Below are 18,433 nucleotides of genomic sequence, written 5' to 3'. Positions count from 1 at the left end.
GTAGAAATCCAGGACAAACCCAGAAAGTAAAGAGCCATAACAACAACACAGCTCTTAGCTCAGGTGAAAGAATTCCAAACCAAACTGGAGATATCTAGGAGATGGGACGAACACTTGATTAGAGTCTGTCGGGTGGCTGGAGGGCCGAGACGAAGATCTTAGTCATAAAGGAATACGTTCATGTATTCTTTCGGCTTCTGGATTGTCTTTCCTTGTCCCTGTAACCCTTTCCTGCTACTGCCATTCGTTTCTTCTCTGTCAGGCTACCTCGGAGGGTCTTGAGGGAGTGGGTTTCTGTGGTACACTCCGGAGCCCTCTCAGCCTGGGGGTGTCTCTAAGCACTCAGGTAGGGTTCTCTCTCTATAATTTTTTTCTCTTTCTATATATTTGTAGAAAGAGATTTGTGATATGGAATAATGGAGGCTGAGAAACCCAAGACCTGCAACCAGCAAGCTGGAGACCCAGGAGGGCTGATAGTGTAAGTTCAGGCTGAGTCTGAGTCCAAAGGCAGGGGAAGACGTTGACGTCGCCGCTTGAAGACAGCCTGACAGAGAGAGCACATTCTTCCTTCCTCAGCCTTTTGGGTTCTACTCAGGCCTTCAGTGGCTTGGAGGAGACCCACTGACCCTGGGGAGGGCAATCTGCTTTACTCCGTCTACCAATTCAAACGCTAACCTCACAGGAGCACTCTCACAGACACGCCCAGAATAGTGTTCATCCGGGTATCTGGACAGCCTGTGGCCCGGTCAAGTTGACACATAAAATTAGTCATCACAGCTACTAAGAGACATAGAAGAATTCCTGAACATGGAAAAAAAAAGTGATTTCCGTTGGAAGCCTTGATATTTAAAAGATGTCTGTTCTTAAGTTTATCTCTAAAATTAGCATGGTCCCAAAGAAAATACCAACAGGATTTTTGGGAGTTTGATAAGTGGATTCTATGTTTCATATGGCAGAATGCACAGGTTAGAATAGCCAGGAATATTCCGAAAAAGAAGCCCAACCTGGCATTACCTCATGTAAATGAGCTCAGAGCTGCCCTTCAAGCCACTGTTCTTTTTTTTTTTTTTTAATTTTTTTAAATTTTTTAATAAACATATAATGTATTATTAGCCCCAGGGGTACAGGTCTGTGAATCACCAGGTTTACACACTTCACAGCACTCAGCATAACATATACCCTCCCCAATGTCCATACCCTACCCCCCTGCCCTGGCAACCCTCAGTTTGTTTTGTGACATTAAGAGTCTCTTACCAAGCCACTGTTCTTAAGTTGCTCTTGTCCCTCAGCCTCACTGCCTTTGCTCAGATCTTTGCCTACACAACATGTTCCTGCCACAGGACCCTTGCTCAGACTTTTGACTATTGAGATGATGTGTGTTGCACCTGCTTCATTACCTCTTGCCTATTTAATACCTACTCGGTCATCACTTCTTTGGGGGATGTCTCTGATTGTAAGTCACACTTTCCTTTGTTTGCTCCTTTTTTTCTTTCTTACACGCATTTCAGTTTGTAATTATGTAATCATTAGTGTGGTTGTGTGATAAATGCTCTTTTTCTTAGTAGGGTGTAAGCTCAGTGCCTGGCCTTCAGTAAGTTTTCAGTAAATATTTCTTGATGAATCATCTCTAGTCTGTTGGACTTCGAAGGGTGATGTAGACCCAGCAACTGTCATCTAAACTCGGTGATCTAATGTGGGCCATGTCCCAGCATCCGTGGTCATGAGATCTTACTGTGTTGTTGCATTTGAAGATGTTAATGATTTCTGGTAGTGTTCTGCCCTAGAACGTAACCTCCTAAAATGAAGGGCCGTATCTGACCTGTCTTGTGTGGCTTTTAATATTATGTCCAATGGATAATACTTTTCCATAAGAAGGAGATATAACATGATAGAATGATTGCATCACTCCCTGAAAAGGGATACTAGTCATTGGAAGAAATAATCATAGCTATTGGAGAACTTATTTTCCTAATGAATTTTATAAAATGATGTGCCATCCAGGGGCGACTGGGAGGCTCAGTTGGTTAAGTGTCTGACTCTTGATTGCCGCCGAGGTCATGATCTCAGGGTCGTGAGATTGAGCCCCGAGTCAGGCTCTATGCGCAGTGTGGAGCCTACTTGAGAGTCTCTTCCCACCTCTCCTTCTGCCCCTCCCCCCGCTTGCATTCTCTGTCTCTTTATTTATTTTTTATTTTTTTAAGATTTTATTTATTTATTTGACAGATCACAAGTAGGCAGAGAGGCAGGCAGGGGTGGGAGAGTGGGGTGGGAGAGCAGGTTCCCCGCTGAGCAGAGAGCCCGATGCGGGGCTCGATCCCAGGACCCTGAGATCATGACCTGAACCGAAGGCAGAGGCTTAACCCACTGAGCCACCCAGGCGCCCCTATGTAAAATCTTTAAAGACGTAAAATAAAATGATGTGTCCTGCACACTCTACTTCATACCTCTCATAAGTGGCCACAGTCCTTATGTGGCCTGTTTTGGGAAATCTTGCTGTGGTGGTTAGGGGTGAGAAAGTCACTTCTGAGTATAAAGTGAGGCTGACCAGGATGTGGTTCTCTCATTAGATGTCGTTCAGCCTTTTATGCTTTCTCCCCAGGAGTACACACCTACCATCTTTTTGGATATGTTGTGACTGGCAAACACGGGCTGTTACTAGGTGCACTGAAGGTTTTGTTTGGCATTTCGTGTGTCGAAACACACTAGTCATGACAACGCTTGTTGTAAAGTGAAGGGCTTTGAGAGGACTTTTGCATTCTTGAGTATTTCCAAACAGTAGTCTTTGGCAGTTCAGGAGCTGGGCAGCCATCAACCAGTTTTACTCGTGTGTCCCCTGAGGCCTCGTAGATAATTTCAGGAAAACCTGCTTTGTGTGACCTCTCTCATATTCCTTCAAAAATGAATAGCTTTTCTGTGTGTCTTTCGCAAAGACCACAGGCCTTGGAAGCTTGACAGAGGTAGGCATAGGTATCTGTCCAAGGCCAGGAGTAGTTCTTGAGAGAAGCAGGCCTTATGGTGTAAGTAACAGAACCAGAGTTCGTCGACTCTGACCCACAGGCCAAAGCCATCAAATCTGCTCCGCAGATGTGTTTATTTGGCTCCTATGGTGTTTATTTTTTAAACATTGAAGTTAGTTGCCAAGTTGCAAAAACTGGGAATTTTTACTTCAGAAAGTCTGGATATAGGACTTGTCTTGAAAAGTTGGAAAAATTTGGCTCGGCTCGGATCCACATTTCTGCGTTGGCGGCCGTCTGTGGAGCTGAGGGCTGTTGCCTGGTGGGTGGGACAAGGTCTCCTCAGGCCTTGCCTCACGATCACTGGTCTCCCGAGTTCATCTGAGTCACCTTCATGAGTCATGATCCCCAGAGAGGCTATGAGATTGAGAATAAATGGTTTAGTGAATAATTAGGAAGGAGACAGCCTTTTGCCTTCAACTCACACGATCTCTTTGGTAAACAAATGATGCCCTTTAGTCAAAAGATGAGGTGAGTTGATCATTTTTGTAGTCTGGAAACACAAGGACAATGAAATCTGTCTCTCTGCTGTGGACCTTGTCATACTGTGTTCCGACAGTCCTGTGGGGACTTGATCCGTTCTGGTCAGAGATCAAGGAGCATTTGAGTTGGGTGGAAGGAAGCTCTCTATAGTGGCAAAGGCCAGTTCTTAAACGCCGTCTGTGAGAGCACGTCACTCCTTCCTGGTCTGCCTCTGGCCTTCTTCAGAATTTTGAGAGTGAAACGATAAGGACGAAGACATGAGCTGGGCAGCGTTTTCGAGACTTTGGGGGCTATAAAGAATGCTCTGTGTGTAATCTTGCTTTGCACAGCTGCACAGAAAATGTTGTTTAAAACTCTTCTTTCTGTTTTGTCTTTTGGGGGAACCCTGTCAGGAAGTTTACAACCGTCCCTTGGAAGTCCCAGTCACTCGGGAGCAGTTGAGCCACTATCGGAATGTGGCCGAAAATGCTCGAAGCGAACTGGCGGCAACTTTGGTCAAATTTGAATGCGCTCAGTCCGAGGTAAGACTATGCATCTTTGTGACTTAGAAATGGGCCCTTTTAGCTTCTTAGAGAGTGAAACAGAGTGTAGAAGTGATCAGAAATAGGTTGGGAGGACACAGCTTTACACCTTTTGGCAAAGGTGATATTCCTTTGGTGCTCCTACTCCGCTTGTAGAGAAATTCCTGAAAGGTTGTGCACTTGCTGTGGTGCAGAGCGAGGTGACATGGGCTGGATCCTGGATCCTGTCAGAGGAGCTTCACAGCCTTGAGAGACTTGGGGGCACCTGATGACTTTGGTTGAAGTTGCCTTGGTGTTGAGTCATTTTTAGCATCTCCCTGAATATGTATCTTTACCATGATTAGCTTGCAGTCTGGAGGGCTTAGAAAGGAATGCTGGATCCCTTCCTAGTGTTAGTTCGGATTGGCTGGGGGAAATTCTAGGACAATGATTGGGGTCCATCTTCCCTCTGGGCTGGATCAGGTCTATTGTGGAGTTCCTGAGAGAGTCCCTCTGGATCCACTCTGCTCACAGTCTGGTGGGCTTGAGGGGGCCTGAGCTTGCCTGTGAGGTAACTATCCTTTCACTGGCCTGCCAGGATTCCACTGAGAGGCGATTTGGTACCTTGTGTGTGTGAAAAATTGTGTGCACGTATACTCATAGTTCCAAAGAAGTTTTCTTATAGGGCGGACCTGACATCTTAATCGGGCCCATACATTGCACAGTATTTTGATGCCACAGAATTTATAAAAGTTAAAATGTTTCTTTTGTATAAATCCTGTAAGGATTTTCCTTTTCTTCTGTGTTTTCCCCAGACATCTATTATTATTTTTTTATTATTAATATTTTTTGAATTGCCCACAATAAGGATCCCGAAGGCAAATGGGAGAACTACGGTGACATGTCAACTCATCTGTATCTACTTAAGAATCAGCTGTGGCTGTGAAATGACAATATCTTAGTTTGTAGGTTTCTTGTTTCATTGTCAGCAGCAGTAAAAGCAATGCAGATTTAGGAAATGAGTTACCGTTGAAGCTATTTTATTGCTTTTCGTAAAATACACCACGGAAGTCTCTTGAGTGACACTCATCACCCCAAGACATTGCTCAGTTGGTTTTGAAAGAGACAGTATGTGAAGTCCACTGTTTAGTTGTAAGTTCCCATCTGGTGATACAGATACAAATGTGAAAAAAAAAGAAAAGCTGGATTAAGTCATGAACGAAGAGTGAGATTTGAAATTATGGTTTTGGGTTTCTCGAAAGTACTTCGTGCTTATGCCACTGAAATCCTTTTCCTCCCTTTTACGGGTTTTCTGTTTTAGCTTCGAGACCTCCGATCCAAGATACTTTCGAAAGAAGCCTCCTGTCAAGAGCTGAAAGCTGAAATGGAGAATTACAGAGAAGATAATGCTAGAAAATCATCTCTCCTCACCTCCCTGAGAGACAGAGTTCAGGAGCTAGAAGAAGAATCAGCAGCGCTAACCGCTTCTAAAATTAGAACCGAAATCACAGCTCACGCTGCAATCACGGAGATCCAGGAGTTAAAGAAGAAAGTTGCAGAACTAGATGAGAACTTACAGTAAGGGTATTTCAATATATTTTATGATCGTTAGGGTTCAGATACTAGCTCTTGATAGCAGGATATGCCCTTGAAGGTACTGGCGTGTTGTTGCCTTATTTGGCCCTGAAACTCAATTTGGGAAAAAAAAAAAATCTTGAATCTCAAATATCTTCAGAGTCTTGAAAATTTTTCTCAAGCTCATTTCCAAATGCTACCAGGAATCTTAACACACAAGGCATTGTCCTAAGCATGTTTATGTCTGGTTGATTGGGGCTGCAAATGCTCATATACAGAATTTAGAAGATTTTCTGTAAGTAGAGGTTTAATTAGAGGTGGTGGAATGGCAGAGAGGGAGGTGTTTATTCAAAAGCTAGCTGTAAAAATATCCTGGAAGCCCAGACCACTGCAGACCACCCCGAATACTCCTCATTAGCTTTTATTACCCATTTATGCAGAAAAATCACGAAATGTGGGTTTTCCACACTTCGTTCTGGCAAAAGGTAATTCTTGAGACAAAACTGGGAACTAGTTGTTCCAAAAATATACTTTTAAAATTCTACATGTAATAACTTAAATAACTTTAATAATAAGATACTTTATATTTCTTTTACTTATTCCATCTTAAAAAAAAGAAGATCCAACACCTCCAACTCTTGTCCTCTCTCCCTCTCCTCCCCGCCACCCGCAATCTTACAGCAAAACTCCTGTGACCAGTGACCCCACATTGAGGATTAAATGGTCCGTCTTTACCTCACTTGACTTACCAGTATATCAGGCACAGTTGGTCTCTCTCCTTGAACCACCTTTTTTTGGCTGCCAGGACACTCCCCATGCCTCCTTTGTATCTTTCCATTCTAGCTGCCCTGCCATGGTCTCTTTTGTTTTCCTCATCTCATCTCATTGACTTCCAAAGACTGGAGTGCCCTGGCATGCAGTCCTTGCGTCTCTTCTGGTTTCTGTCTAAATTCATTCTCTCAGTGATCTCATGACTTTAAGTATGATCTAAATGCTAGTGATGCCCGCATTTCTGTGTCAAGCCTGCATCTTTTCTCGGACCTCAAGAGAGACCCACATATTTTGACCTACTGGACATCGTCACGTGGATGTCCAATGGGCATCTCACACTTAACATGACCAAACGGAGCTCGTGCTGTTCCCACAGAATGCTCCTGCCCCTTTCCGCATCTTCAGTGATAATTCCATTCCTCTAGTTCATCAGGTCAATAGTCTTGGTCACCATCCTTGATCCTCTTGCTCTTTCACGCTTTGTGTGTGATCTTTCAACAAGTCCTCTCATCTCTACCTGCAAAATAAGTCTACATTTTGACTGCTTCTCATTGTTGCCTTCACTGCCACTAACCTGATTCAAGGGGATACCATATCTCTCGGGGGCTTTTGCAATAGCCTCCGAAGTGATTTTCCTGCTACTGCCTGTGCCCCTCGCAGCTGGAGTGATCCTGTAAAAACACAAATTAGATCTCATTGGTCCTCTGCTTAGAGGCCTGCAGTGACTTCTCTTCTCTCTCAGGGTAAAGACAAAGGATATTCTGTTACCTAGAGGGCTCATCCTGTCCTGGTTTTGTTTCCATTCTCCCTTATTCTTTCCATTTCATCTCACTGGCTCCTTTGCTGTCCTTCGAACATAACAGGTGTGTTCCTACCTCAGGACTTTTGCACTTGCTAATCCCATGGCCTGGAAAGCTCTTCCCCCAGATATTGCATGGCTTCCCCTCTGTTCCCTTTAGGTCTTCACTCAGAAGTCGCTTTCCCAGGTCTTCCGTGAGTGATGACATCTAAAATTTTACTCTGCTTCCCCCATATATTTCTTCCTCCCCTTCCTGCTTAATTTTTTTGTCTCCAGCTTCTTCTGTATAACCGTATACATTTCACATACGTTGATTTTGATTACTGTCCATGTTCCTGACTAGAATGTAAGCTCTGTGAGGGCAAGGATGTTCATCTGTTTTGTTCACTACTGTATCTTTGGACCCTTTAACAGGGCTTGGTGCATAGTGAGTATCCAGTAAATATTTATTAAATATTTAATAAATAATAATAATAATAACAATTATGTCATAATTATAACATGTTACAATTATACATAATTTAATTATAATATAGTAATGTTAATAAATAATAAATTAAATATTTTAAATATTTATTATATTTTATTATAATATATAAATAAAATAAATATTAAATATTTATTAAATAAATGAATAATACAAACGATATGTACTGATTGTAAGAAAATTTTTTTAAGATATAGAAAATTACCAAAAACATTAAAATTACTCAAGACCTTATGATTCCCGAGAACTATACTTCAGATTCTGGTGAACAGGTTTTCGGTTAGTTGACATCATATAATGAACCATTTTTTTTTTTTTTTTAACTGAATAATATGTTGTAGACATGTATTTTTAAAGATTGACAAACCATGAGAGACTGTGGACTCTGAGAAACAAACTGAGGGTTTTGGAGGGGAGGGGAGTGGGGGGATGGGTGAGCCTGGTGGTGGGTATTAAGGAGGGCACGGATTGCATGGAGCACTGGGTGTGGTGCATAAACAATGAATCTTGGAACACTGGAAAAATAAAATAAAAAAAAGAGATTTTACTGATTGATTGATGGCTCTTGAGCAGGGGGAGGGTCAGAGGGAGAGAGAATCTCAAGTGGGCTCTGAGCTGAGTGTAGAGCCCGATGTGGGGCTCGATCCCATGACCCTGAGATCATGACCTGAGACAAAATCAAGAGTTGGGCACTTAACCAGCTGAGGGACCCAGGCGCCCCTATGTTGTAGATATTTTAAAAACTCACTCTTGTATCATCCTTATTAGCCCACGTTACCCATTGCCTGAAATACCGTAATTTACTTACCAGTTCTTTTTGTTGTTTCTTGCAGGACACTCAGGCAGGTTTCGCTCAAAGAATCATTATAAACCAAGTGTATTCATGTGTACTCCTATTTTCACATTTATGTGATCATGTCCTTAGGATAGATTCCTAGAACTTTGTTGGGTCCAAGTGAAATGCACATAGAAGTGGGAATAGTTCAGACACACTTGGATGGAGAAGCAAGACTGAAATCTTGGACCAACTGGGTGGAATCGTGTACATAAATCAGTCCATCCACATCATAGCATTAACTGTGCTTTTCATGAGCCAGAGAGACTGAACACATTTTACCTTTCATATGCTGAAAATAAGAACTCAGAGATATATTGATGTTGGTCTTTTATTGTTATACATTTTTCTAAACAGAAATATGATATGCTTTTGAGTGTATGCAATTACATGCTTTATTAATCTTTGAATAGAGTGAAAGAATTTGCGGTAAACACTGAACATGGTAAAAAGGGAAAGCAATAATCATGTTTATTATCTAGGGTACTGAAAAAGTGATACCAAATTACTGAAATGATTCTAATTTGCCTTTAAAGTATGTCTATTTTTTGATGATCTCTTAGTCGGTAACATTTAAAGCATTAGAAATAGACTGTGCTATTTCAGCAAACCTATCTGAGATTTGAAATGAAATATTCATAGCAGAGCATAATCAACTGATTTTCCTTGACTGGCCCATTTCAATACTCTTAAAACACTCTGGATGTATGAAAACTGGTAACGGTCTTTGCTGGTGATTGAACATTTCTATCTTTGAACATCCCCTGCTGATGATATATTTTTATTATAGTTATACTTGGCTGTGACCCGGGGTATGCCCTAAGTAACACTTATAGATCACTGCATAACGTCTGAAAATAAAGCAAAAGATGATACACCAGAAGAAACATAGCAGCACTGTCCTACTTCCTCATGAGGACCCAACAGAGACCCAAGACTACATACATCCATTGTGATCTAGAGATTTCCTGCCACTTCTGCAGATCCTAAATGGTCCAGGACAAGAGGCAGAGAGTCTGTCTCCTTTGCAGTTACAAGATCTAAGATGCCATGAAGATTTTTGTACATTTCTGCCAAGTGTAGATGCCTGGCTTTGACATGCAGCCCTTACATGGCTTGCAGGGCAATGATGTGTTCTGTGTCCGGGAAACTGTTGTGATGAAAGTGGTGATTGGATCAGAGAGCTTAAGTTATGAACTTTGTTTGATGAATGATCTCTTCTGTGGTGTTATAACTTGACTTGTGTGTTGTTTGCCCTGTAGAAAGTGTTCAAAGGAAAATGAGGAGAATAAGAATCAAGCCTCAAAGAATTGCAAGAAACATGAGGAATTTCTAGCTCAACTTGGTGACTTCTTAGATCCAGAGAAGAAGAATGAAAAGGCATCAGATGAAGATTTAATTCTAAAGGTGAATGCACATGAAAAAGATGACAAATGTAGCAGTCATTCTGGCATGTGCCGTGAATGGAATTGCTGTGATTGAGTCCAGGGGTGGCAGGAGAATGGGACAGTAGCCCAAATATAGCATTGCTTGACTGTGTGATCTGGGATAAACCTTATCACCTCTCTGAGCTCAATTCCAAAGTCCTTTCTAACATTATTTGGGATTAATAACTATCCAGAAAAGATGAATTGTTTAGTCTTAAATGTATTTAGGTTGCCAAATACAATTCATCATTCATCTTAACAATGTGTTTTAGGGAGTTTTTTTGTTTTAGTTACAGACAGAAGCACACGCATACACACAAAACCCACACCCAAACCAGCTGTGCCATTTTTGGGATACTTACTGAGTCTAAGGTTAAGATTAGTTCTAAAGTACTTTTTAATTTTCCACTGGAATCAAATAATAACAAGGTTGCCAGTAAGGTGGAAATTAGTTATATTCAATGAATAATTCACTCAGTACATAGTGATTCATTAGGGCACCTGACGGTGTTGGAGCTCTCACCATATCTTTGCTCATTTCACACCTTTCATATCCTTGCTTCCTGACAGATCTCCTTGCAGCCAATCTTTTTTATTAAAATTTAAATTTATTAAAAGGTGTAATTGACATGCAACATTATTTTAGTTTCAGGGGTATAGCGTAATGATTTGACCTGGTATACACTGTGAAATGATCCCCATAGTAAGTCTGGTCACCATCTGTCACCATGAAGAGTTACAAAAAATTTATTATTTCTTTTCTTGAGAGGAACACTTTCAAGATGTACTTTCCTGGCAACTTACAAATGTGTCCGAGGATTGTAGTCACCATGCTGCACACCGCATCTCCATCACCTGTTCATTTCAGCTGGAAGTCTGTACCCCCCATCCTCCTCCCCACTGGCAACAACCACTCTGTTCTCCATATTCATGTGCTTTTTTTGTTTGTTTGTTTTGGCTCATCTGTTTTTTAGATTCCACGTATGAATGAAAGCATAGAGTATTTGTCTTTTGACTTATTTCATTTAGCATAATACTCTAATACCCTGTTGTCACAAATGGCAAAGATTCATTCTCTCTTTCTTTTTGTTTTGGGGGGAGGACAGAGGGAGAGGGAGGGAGAGAATCTTAAGCAGGTTCCATGTCCAGCATGGAGGCAAAAGTGGGGCTCCATCTCATGACCCAGAGATCATGATCTGAGCCAAAATCAAGAGTCAGATGCTTAACTGACTGAGCTACCTGGGTGCCCCATTTCCGTCTTTTATATGACTGAGTAGTATTCAAGGTTTATACACACACACACACACACACACACACACACACACACACACGCATACACACACATATGTATATAATTTTCCATATATATGAATATATATCTGTATTTATAAACATATGGGTGCATACATATTTTCTTTTTCTTTTATTTATTCATTTGAGAGAGAGAGAGAGGGAGCTTGAGTGGGGGGAGAAGCAGAGGGAGAGGGACAAGTAGACTCCAAACTGAGCATGGAGCCCGATGCGGGACTTCATCTCATGACCCTGATCATGACCTAAGTGGAAATCAAGAGTTGGATGTTTCATGGACTGAGTCATCCAGGTGCCCCGCATATATCTTTTCTAAATAATGTTTTAATTTTCTTGGGATAAATGTTCAGAAGTGGAATTGCTGGGTTATATGGTAATTATATTTTTCATGTTTTGAGGAGCCTCCATACTGTTTTCTATGGTGGATGTACCAGTTTACACTCCCACCCACAGTGTGCAAGGATTCCTCTTTCTCCATATCCTCTCCAATAGTTACTTTGTAACTTTTCGATATTAGCCATTCTGACAGACATAAACTGAAACCTCATGTGGGTTTGATTTGTGTTTCCTGGACGATGAATGATGTTGAACATCTTTTCATGTGTCTGTTTGCCGTCTGTATGTCATCTTTGGAAAGATGACTATTCAGTCCTCTGCCCTTTTCTTTTTTTAAAAAAAATTTTATTTTTTAGAGAGAGAAGGAGAGAGCAAGTGTGTGCACGCACGCGAGCAGGGGGAAGAGGCAGATGGAGAGGGAGAGGCAGACTCTCTGCTGAGCAGGGAGCCTGATGCAGGACTTGATCCCAGGACCCTGAGATCATGACCAAAGCCAAAGGCAGAAGCTTAACTGACTGAGCCACCCAGGCACCCCTGCCCACGTTTTTTAAGGGGATTTTTTCCTTATATGAGTTATTTATTTATTTTAGGTATTAATCCCTTGTCAGGTACATGATTTGCAAATATTTTCTTCCCATTCAGTGTGTTGCTTTTTCATCTTTTTGATGGTTTTCTTGGCCATGCAAAAGCTTTTAAGTTTGGTAGAGTCTCACTCGTTATTTTTTATTTTATTTTATTTCGCTTTTGTTGGCTTTGCTTTTGGAGTCAGGTCCAAAAAACAAAAATGTTACTGATGTCAAGGAGCTAACTGCTTATATTTTCTTACAGGAATTTTATGGTTTCAGGTCTTATAGTCAAGTCTTTAATCCACGTTGTGTTCATTTTTGTGTGCGCTATAAGATAATAGTCTAGTTTAATTCTTTTGCTTATGGCTGCCCAGTTTTCTCAGTATCGCTTATTGAAGAGATTGTCCTTTCTGTATTGTATATCGTGTCTCCTTTGTTGTAAATTAGTTGACCGTGTATATGTGTGGGTTTATTTCTGATCTCTCTGTTCCATTCTGTGGACGTATGTGTCTGTTTTTATGTTGTTACCATACTGTTTTGATGACTATAGCTCTGTAATATCATTTGGAATCAGGCAACATGATCCCCCCCAGTTTTGTTCTTCTTTCCCAAGATTGTTTTGTTTATTGAGGCTCTTTTGTGATTCCGTCCAAACATTATCATTGGTCTATGTCTCTGAAAAATGCCATTGGGATTTTGATAGGATTGCATCGAACCTATAGATCGCTTTGACTTATATGGACATTTTGACAATATTAACTCTCCCAATCCATGGGCACAGAATATCTTTCCATTTATTGGTGTCTTCTTCAATTTCTTTCATTAATCCATGCAGCCATTCTTAAAGCCACATCTCATAATTTTATTAGTAAATTCTATTTATTTTATTTTATTAGTAAATTTTATTAGTAAATTCTAATTGTATTCTATACAATTTTATTGTACTTCCTACAAGTTGCAAAATCATTTCAGTTAACTTCAGGAAGCATTCCACTTCACTGACAGGCTTTGATATCTCAGGCCTGATAGTCCCAAGGGTTCTAGATGCTTCTCCTCCACTTCCCTGTTGCTCACATGGACCAGCAGCCTGTCTGTCCAAGTCCATGTGGCAGTGTAGTTTGGGAGATTTTTTTAAAGCCAAATGATGGGGCAAAAAAAGAGAACGGAGAGCCTTCTTCTTTCATGACACCCTTCCCCTCATCAGAGATGAGCTCCAGGTGCTAATCTGGAAGTTGATACTGTATTAATTATGCCTTATTGTTTTCTGTATTTTGAATGCTTTGACATCTGGGGTCTTTTTGACCCAGGAGAGACTGACTCAGAGGGTTAGCCAATTTCTCCCAAATGACCCTCTGGGGAACATGGCTTTCACATGCAAACCAGTCGCTCCTACACCCCAGCCATTTTTTTCTGTCAGGCTCTGGGCCACTGTCCACCTTCCTGGATCACCACAGGGCTAGGTACCACACAGCCCTTACACACCTCAGATTACTCTAACTAGCCAGTCCCGAGCCTGCTTACCTTGCCTTGCTCACCTCATCCTGTGGAAACCATGACAAAGATTCTTACCTCTGTTTTCCTTTGCTGTCCTCATCTCCGGACTGACCTGGTGCTTCCCTCCATGGTCTCATGTGGCACAGCGTGCCTCTTCTTCTTAACAACTGTGAGTAACAAATTGTTTTGCAGCAGCAGCTCTCTTCAGATCTGTTCAGTTCCCCATACCTGAATAACAAAAGAAACTGTATTTTAAAACAGATACTAGGATTCTAGGGCTTTAGCGTCTCAAATTAAAAAAAAAAAATCACTGGTCCAGAGGAGAAAGGCTGCTGTCTTGATCTACACTCACTAGGTGGTCCTCTGGGAAGTGGAACAAAACCACTCCTTCAATTTCAAAACCACTTCCTCCCTTTCACAGCTCTCCCAACCACATGTGCACCCCCCCGCTCCCCCAAGAAACCAAGGAGGTGTTCCTCAGGACTTACCAGACATTCATCTGTTTCACAGATATTTAGTGAGTGACTACTATATGCTAGACACGGTTCTGGGAGCTGGTGGTGCCGCAGTGAATGAGATAAGACTGAATCTGCTCTTCTAGAAATTTTGTTATTGTGAGATAAAGATAATGAGGAAATAAACAAATATCCAATATTATCTCACGTAGTAAAGGGGAAAAAACACCAACGAGGATGTGGGGATAGAGAGTGAGGCAGGTTAGAGGTGTGGCAGGCTAGTTTACGTGGACTGGCCGAGGAGTGCCCCTCTGAGGTAGGAACTTTTTACTTTTTTAAAGTTATTTTTCAAAATTTAAGTTCAATTAATTAACATATAATATATTAGTTTCAGAGGTAGAGTTCAGTGATTCATCAATTTTATCTAACACTCAGTGCTTATTATATCATGTGCCCTCCTTAATGTCCATCACCCAGTTACACCAATCCCCACCCCCCTCCCTCGAGCAACCCTGCTTGTTTCCTCTGATTAAGAGTCTCCTGTGGTTTGTCTCCTCTGATTTTGTCTTGTTTTTTTTTTCCCCTCCCTCCCCTATGATCCTCTGGTTTGTTTCTTAAATTCCACATATGAGTAAGATTGTATGATACTTACTTTTCTCTGATTGGCTTATTTCCCTTAGCATAATACCCTCCAGTTCCATCCTTGTTGTTGCAAATGGCGAGCTTCCATTTTTGAAGGCTGCATAGTATTCCATTGCACACACACACACACACACACACACACACACACACACACACACACAACCTTCTTCATCCATTCATCTGTTGATGGACATCTGGGCTCTTTCCACAGTTTGCCTACTGTGGACATTGCTGCTATAAACATTGGGGTGCAGGTGACCCTTCGGATAGCTACATTTGTATCTTTGGGGTAGATCCCCAGTAGTGTAATGGCTGGGTTGTAGGGCAGCTCTATTTTCAACTCGCTGAGGGATCTCCACATTCTCTTCCAGAGTGGCTGTGCCAGCTTACATTCTGAGGTGGGGCCTTTTGAAAGATATTGGGGACTGAACATATGATATGCAGAAAAGTGTTCAGCAGGGTGGGAACGGCCCTGAGTTGGGATCCAGATGCCATGTTGGCCAGGTGCTGAGGCTGAAAGATATGCCGCTTCCCCGGAGCGTCGTAACGCAGATACTGACTCTGTAGTGTGCAGTCTCAGCTCTTCCTGCAGGCGTCCTCGTGGCCTTCCAGCCTGAGCTGTCTGCAGGGCTGGTTCCCCAGGCCAAGGAGCCTGTCTGATTTCATTTTCCCTCCTTGTAAATCTTATAAACCTTATTCATGCTTTCTGCTGACAGCCTAAATGCACAACATAGAGAGTGAAAAGCTCCGCTAATCCTAATGATAGCCACTGTTTGAGCACGTTATTCGGGATTTTTCTATGCTCATATTAATTAGGAGGATTTTCTTTTTAAAAAGAAAGTCCTGCTTTCTTCTCTGTGCCCTCTCTCCCCCCCACCCTGCCAGGTAGCGCCTCGCTTGCCATTGACGCCAGCAGACGTGGGCACAATAGAACTCCTTTGCTCCCTCCCCTGCTGTAATCTCTGTGGAACATCACCTTTCCTCGATTATTTAAGCCAGGGGCTTGCTGATGCCTGCTCTGTCGGGAAGCACTTGGCAAGGCTCTCAGTAGCGGTGCCCTGAAGCTATCTTTTGATTAATTTTAATTTGATCACTGGGTCTGCACGTAACAACAGAGTTTAGAGGCTGCTTATGAAAATGTGTTCTTTTGAGTTGATGGAGGGATAGTGCTTTTCCGGGTTTCGTGTGATCATGCAGTCAGCGGGGTACGTAGATCAGAGTTGCTTACGGGAAGCCGAATGAAATTGTTAATTTTTATCAGCTAGCTGTAACTGCTTTCTCTTCAGCTTAGAGAGCTGTGCGAGGAAAACGCATTGGTGAAAGGACAGATTGTTACTCTTGAAGAGACTATAAATGTCCATGAGATGGAAGCAAAAGCTAGCAGAGAAACCATCATGAGGCTGGTTTCTGAAGTAAACAGAGAGCAGAAAAAAGCTGCCTCCTGCACCGAGGAAAGAGACAAGCTGAACCAGGTACAGTATGTGAAGTGTGTATGTGCATCTGCGATCATGTTTATGAAGCGGAAATTGACAGCCAGATGTGGGTGAGCACACTGGCATGACCGGCCACAGCTTCCAAAGGCTGCTGTCAGCAGGAGGGCTGGGGGCAGCATGGGACTTGGTGACCCGAACAGGCCGTTGGATACATAGCTTTTTCCTAATTAGGAAACACACGCATGCGCACGCGCACACACACACACACACACACACACACACACACACACCCATATTTAAAGGTAGAGTCTGTAGTGAACTATGTTTTCCTTTAGTTAGCCTCTAAGGATTTTGAAAACTCAAACGTTAACCTTTTTTGAACAGGTAGGTAATGCATCCACGAGATACAAAATTCCAAATAGACATAAAGGTGTATGCTGGAAAAAAAAAAAAGGTATATGGTGAACATCTTCCCCACCCCCACCCCTCCTGCCAGCCACGCAGTTGTTCTCCTCAGAGGCAACCTCTGTTAAGAGTTATTTTTTTATACCTTTCTAGAAATGTTCTATGATGTGTATACTTACTCTTTTTAAAATTTAATATTAATACAAATGGCGACATGCTCTGCATTATATTTTTCCTTTCATTTAAATACAAAATGGTAATATACCATACACTGTTATAAGCAAGGCTACTATGAATAATCTGATATTATTTGTCACGCTCGAGAATGTATCAGTAAGACAAATCCCTAGAACGTATATACTTGCAGGGTCGAAGGAGGTGGGTGTTACTTAGAAGAGACTATCATGGGGCACCTGGGTGGCTCAGTCAGTTAAGCATCTGCCTTCATGATTCCAGGGTCCTGGGGATCGAGTCCCGCATCGGGCTCTCTGCTCAGCAGGGAGCCTGCCTCCTCCTCCTCTCTCTCTGCCTGCCTCTCTGCCTACTTGTGATCTGTCTGTTAATTAAAAAAAAAAAAATGATCCCAGGGTTCTGGGATCGAGCCCCACATTGGGCTCCCTGCTCAGTGGGGAGTCTGCTTCTCCCTCTCCCACTCTCCCCTGCTTGTGCTCTCTCCCTTTGTCAAATAAGTAAATAAAATCTTAAAAAAATAAAAAAGAGACTATCAAGGGGAAGTGCCTTAATACTGGACCTTTAATTGTACAATGAATTGCTTGATCTTTTCAAATTACCCAAAGCCGTGTTTGAGCATGCCAACTAATCCTATATGTATTTTCATGCTATATTATTTTTCAACTATATTTTTATATTCTTGTGACAAAGAAACTAATTATGGGATTAATAATAATGGTGAATTTTCAAAAGTGAAAACGAGCCAGTGCAATCCGTTAATAAAATACATAGGAGACAATTAAGTGGTAAAGGAGATGTAGTTCAAAATCAGATAATGACTGGACTGGATTCAGGTTCAATGTTTTTGGTGAGGACATTTCAGAGTTTAAGTTTTTTTTTTTTTAATTTTTTTTTATTTATTTGACAGACAGAGATCACAAGTAGGCAGAGAGGCAGGCAGAGAGAGAGGAAGGGAAGTGGGCTCCCCGCTGAGCAGAGAGCCCGATGCGGGGCTCGATCCCAGGACCCTGGGATCATGACCTGAGCCGAAGGCAGAGGCTTTAACCCACTGAGCCACCCAGGTGCCCCCAGAGTTCAAGTTGTAGATGTCATATTGTAGGCACGTTATACTGGATTGTTCCTTGTTGCTGACACTAAGTTTGCCCATCTCTTTAGCGTAAAGGGACTTTTTTTTTCTTCTTCAGTTAAGTAAGGTATCCCTGGGCAGATTATTCCTGATAATTGGCAGGTTTATTTCTGTTCCCCATTGACTTTACTGAATGGGATTATCATCACTGATTCATGTCTGGATTAATTTACATCATGGGGGGGACAAAAAGGTAATATTCAAATTTTACCATTCCTTCTGCCTATTAGCTGGCATTCTTCTGTAAAGAAAAGCTTTTTATTTTTTTTTTTCTTTTCAGTTCTGTGGACACATGGATTTGTATTTACTCACTGTGTTATAATCGATTACTTTTTTTTTTTTTTTTCTGGTGCTCTAAATTCATTATATTGGCCCAGCAGCAGCCCCTCTGGTCTCTGTGACCTTATAACCTGCCTCTGGTCATTTAACACTTCCTGGCTTTTTCTGACAGAAGACATGGCATTGAGGATCACTTAGAATTTTCAGACACAGAACTAAAATTGACCTGTTCTGTAGGGATCGTTGGTGCCCTTTCCTGGAGAATGGTGCTTACAACCACGATTTAGGCTCTCAATGTGCTTATTG

At 41.8% G+C, this 18,433-nt stretch overlaps 1 protein-coding gene across 1 annotated transcript in view; it reads left to right on the top strand.

The window, feature by feature from the left end:
- The window catches only part of LOC111158751 (coiled-coil domain containing 170), a 73,935-nt gene that overhangs the window by 14,678 nt on the left and 40,824 nt on the right, over positions 1-18,433 (top strand). The window contains exons 3-6 of the mRNA XM_022521003.1: positions 3,890-4,018; positions 5,319-5,575; positions 9,727-9,871; positions 15,979-16,164. Of these exons, the coding sequence (XP_022376711.1) occupies positions 3,890-4,018; positions 5,319-5,575; positions 9,727-9,871; positions 15,979-16,164 (717 nt within the window). The remainder of the gene's footprint in view (positions 1-3,889; positions 4,019-5,318; positions 5,576-9,726; positions 9,872-15,978; positions 16,165-18,433) is intronic.

Source organism: Enhydra lutris, unplaced genomic scaffold, assembly GCF_002288905.1.
Source record: "Enhydra lutris kenyoni isolate GAN:26980312 unplaced genomic scaffold, ASM228890v2 scaffoldscaffold62, whole genome shotgun sequence".
In the NCBI taxonomy this organism is placed as follows: Eukaryota; Metazoa; Chordata; class Mammalia; order Carnivora; family Mustelidae; genus Enhydra; species Enhydra lutris.
The sequence above is the reverse complement of the archived record's forward strand: the minus strand, read 5'-3'. Positions and strand labels throughout refer to the sequence as shown.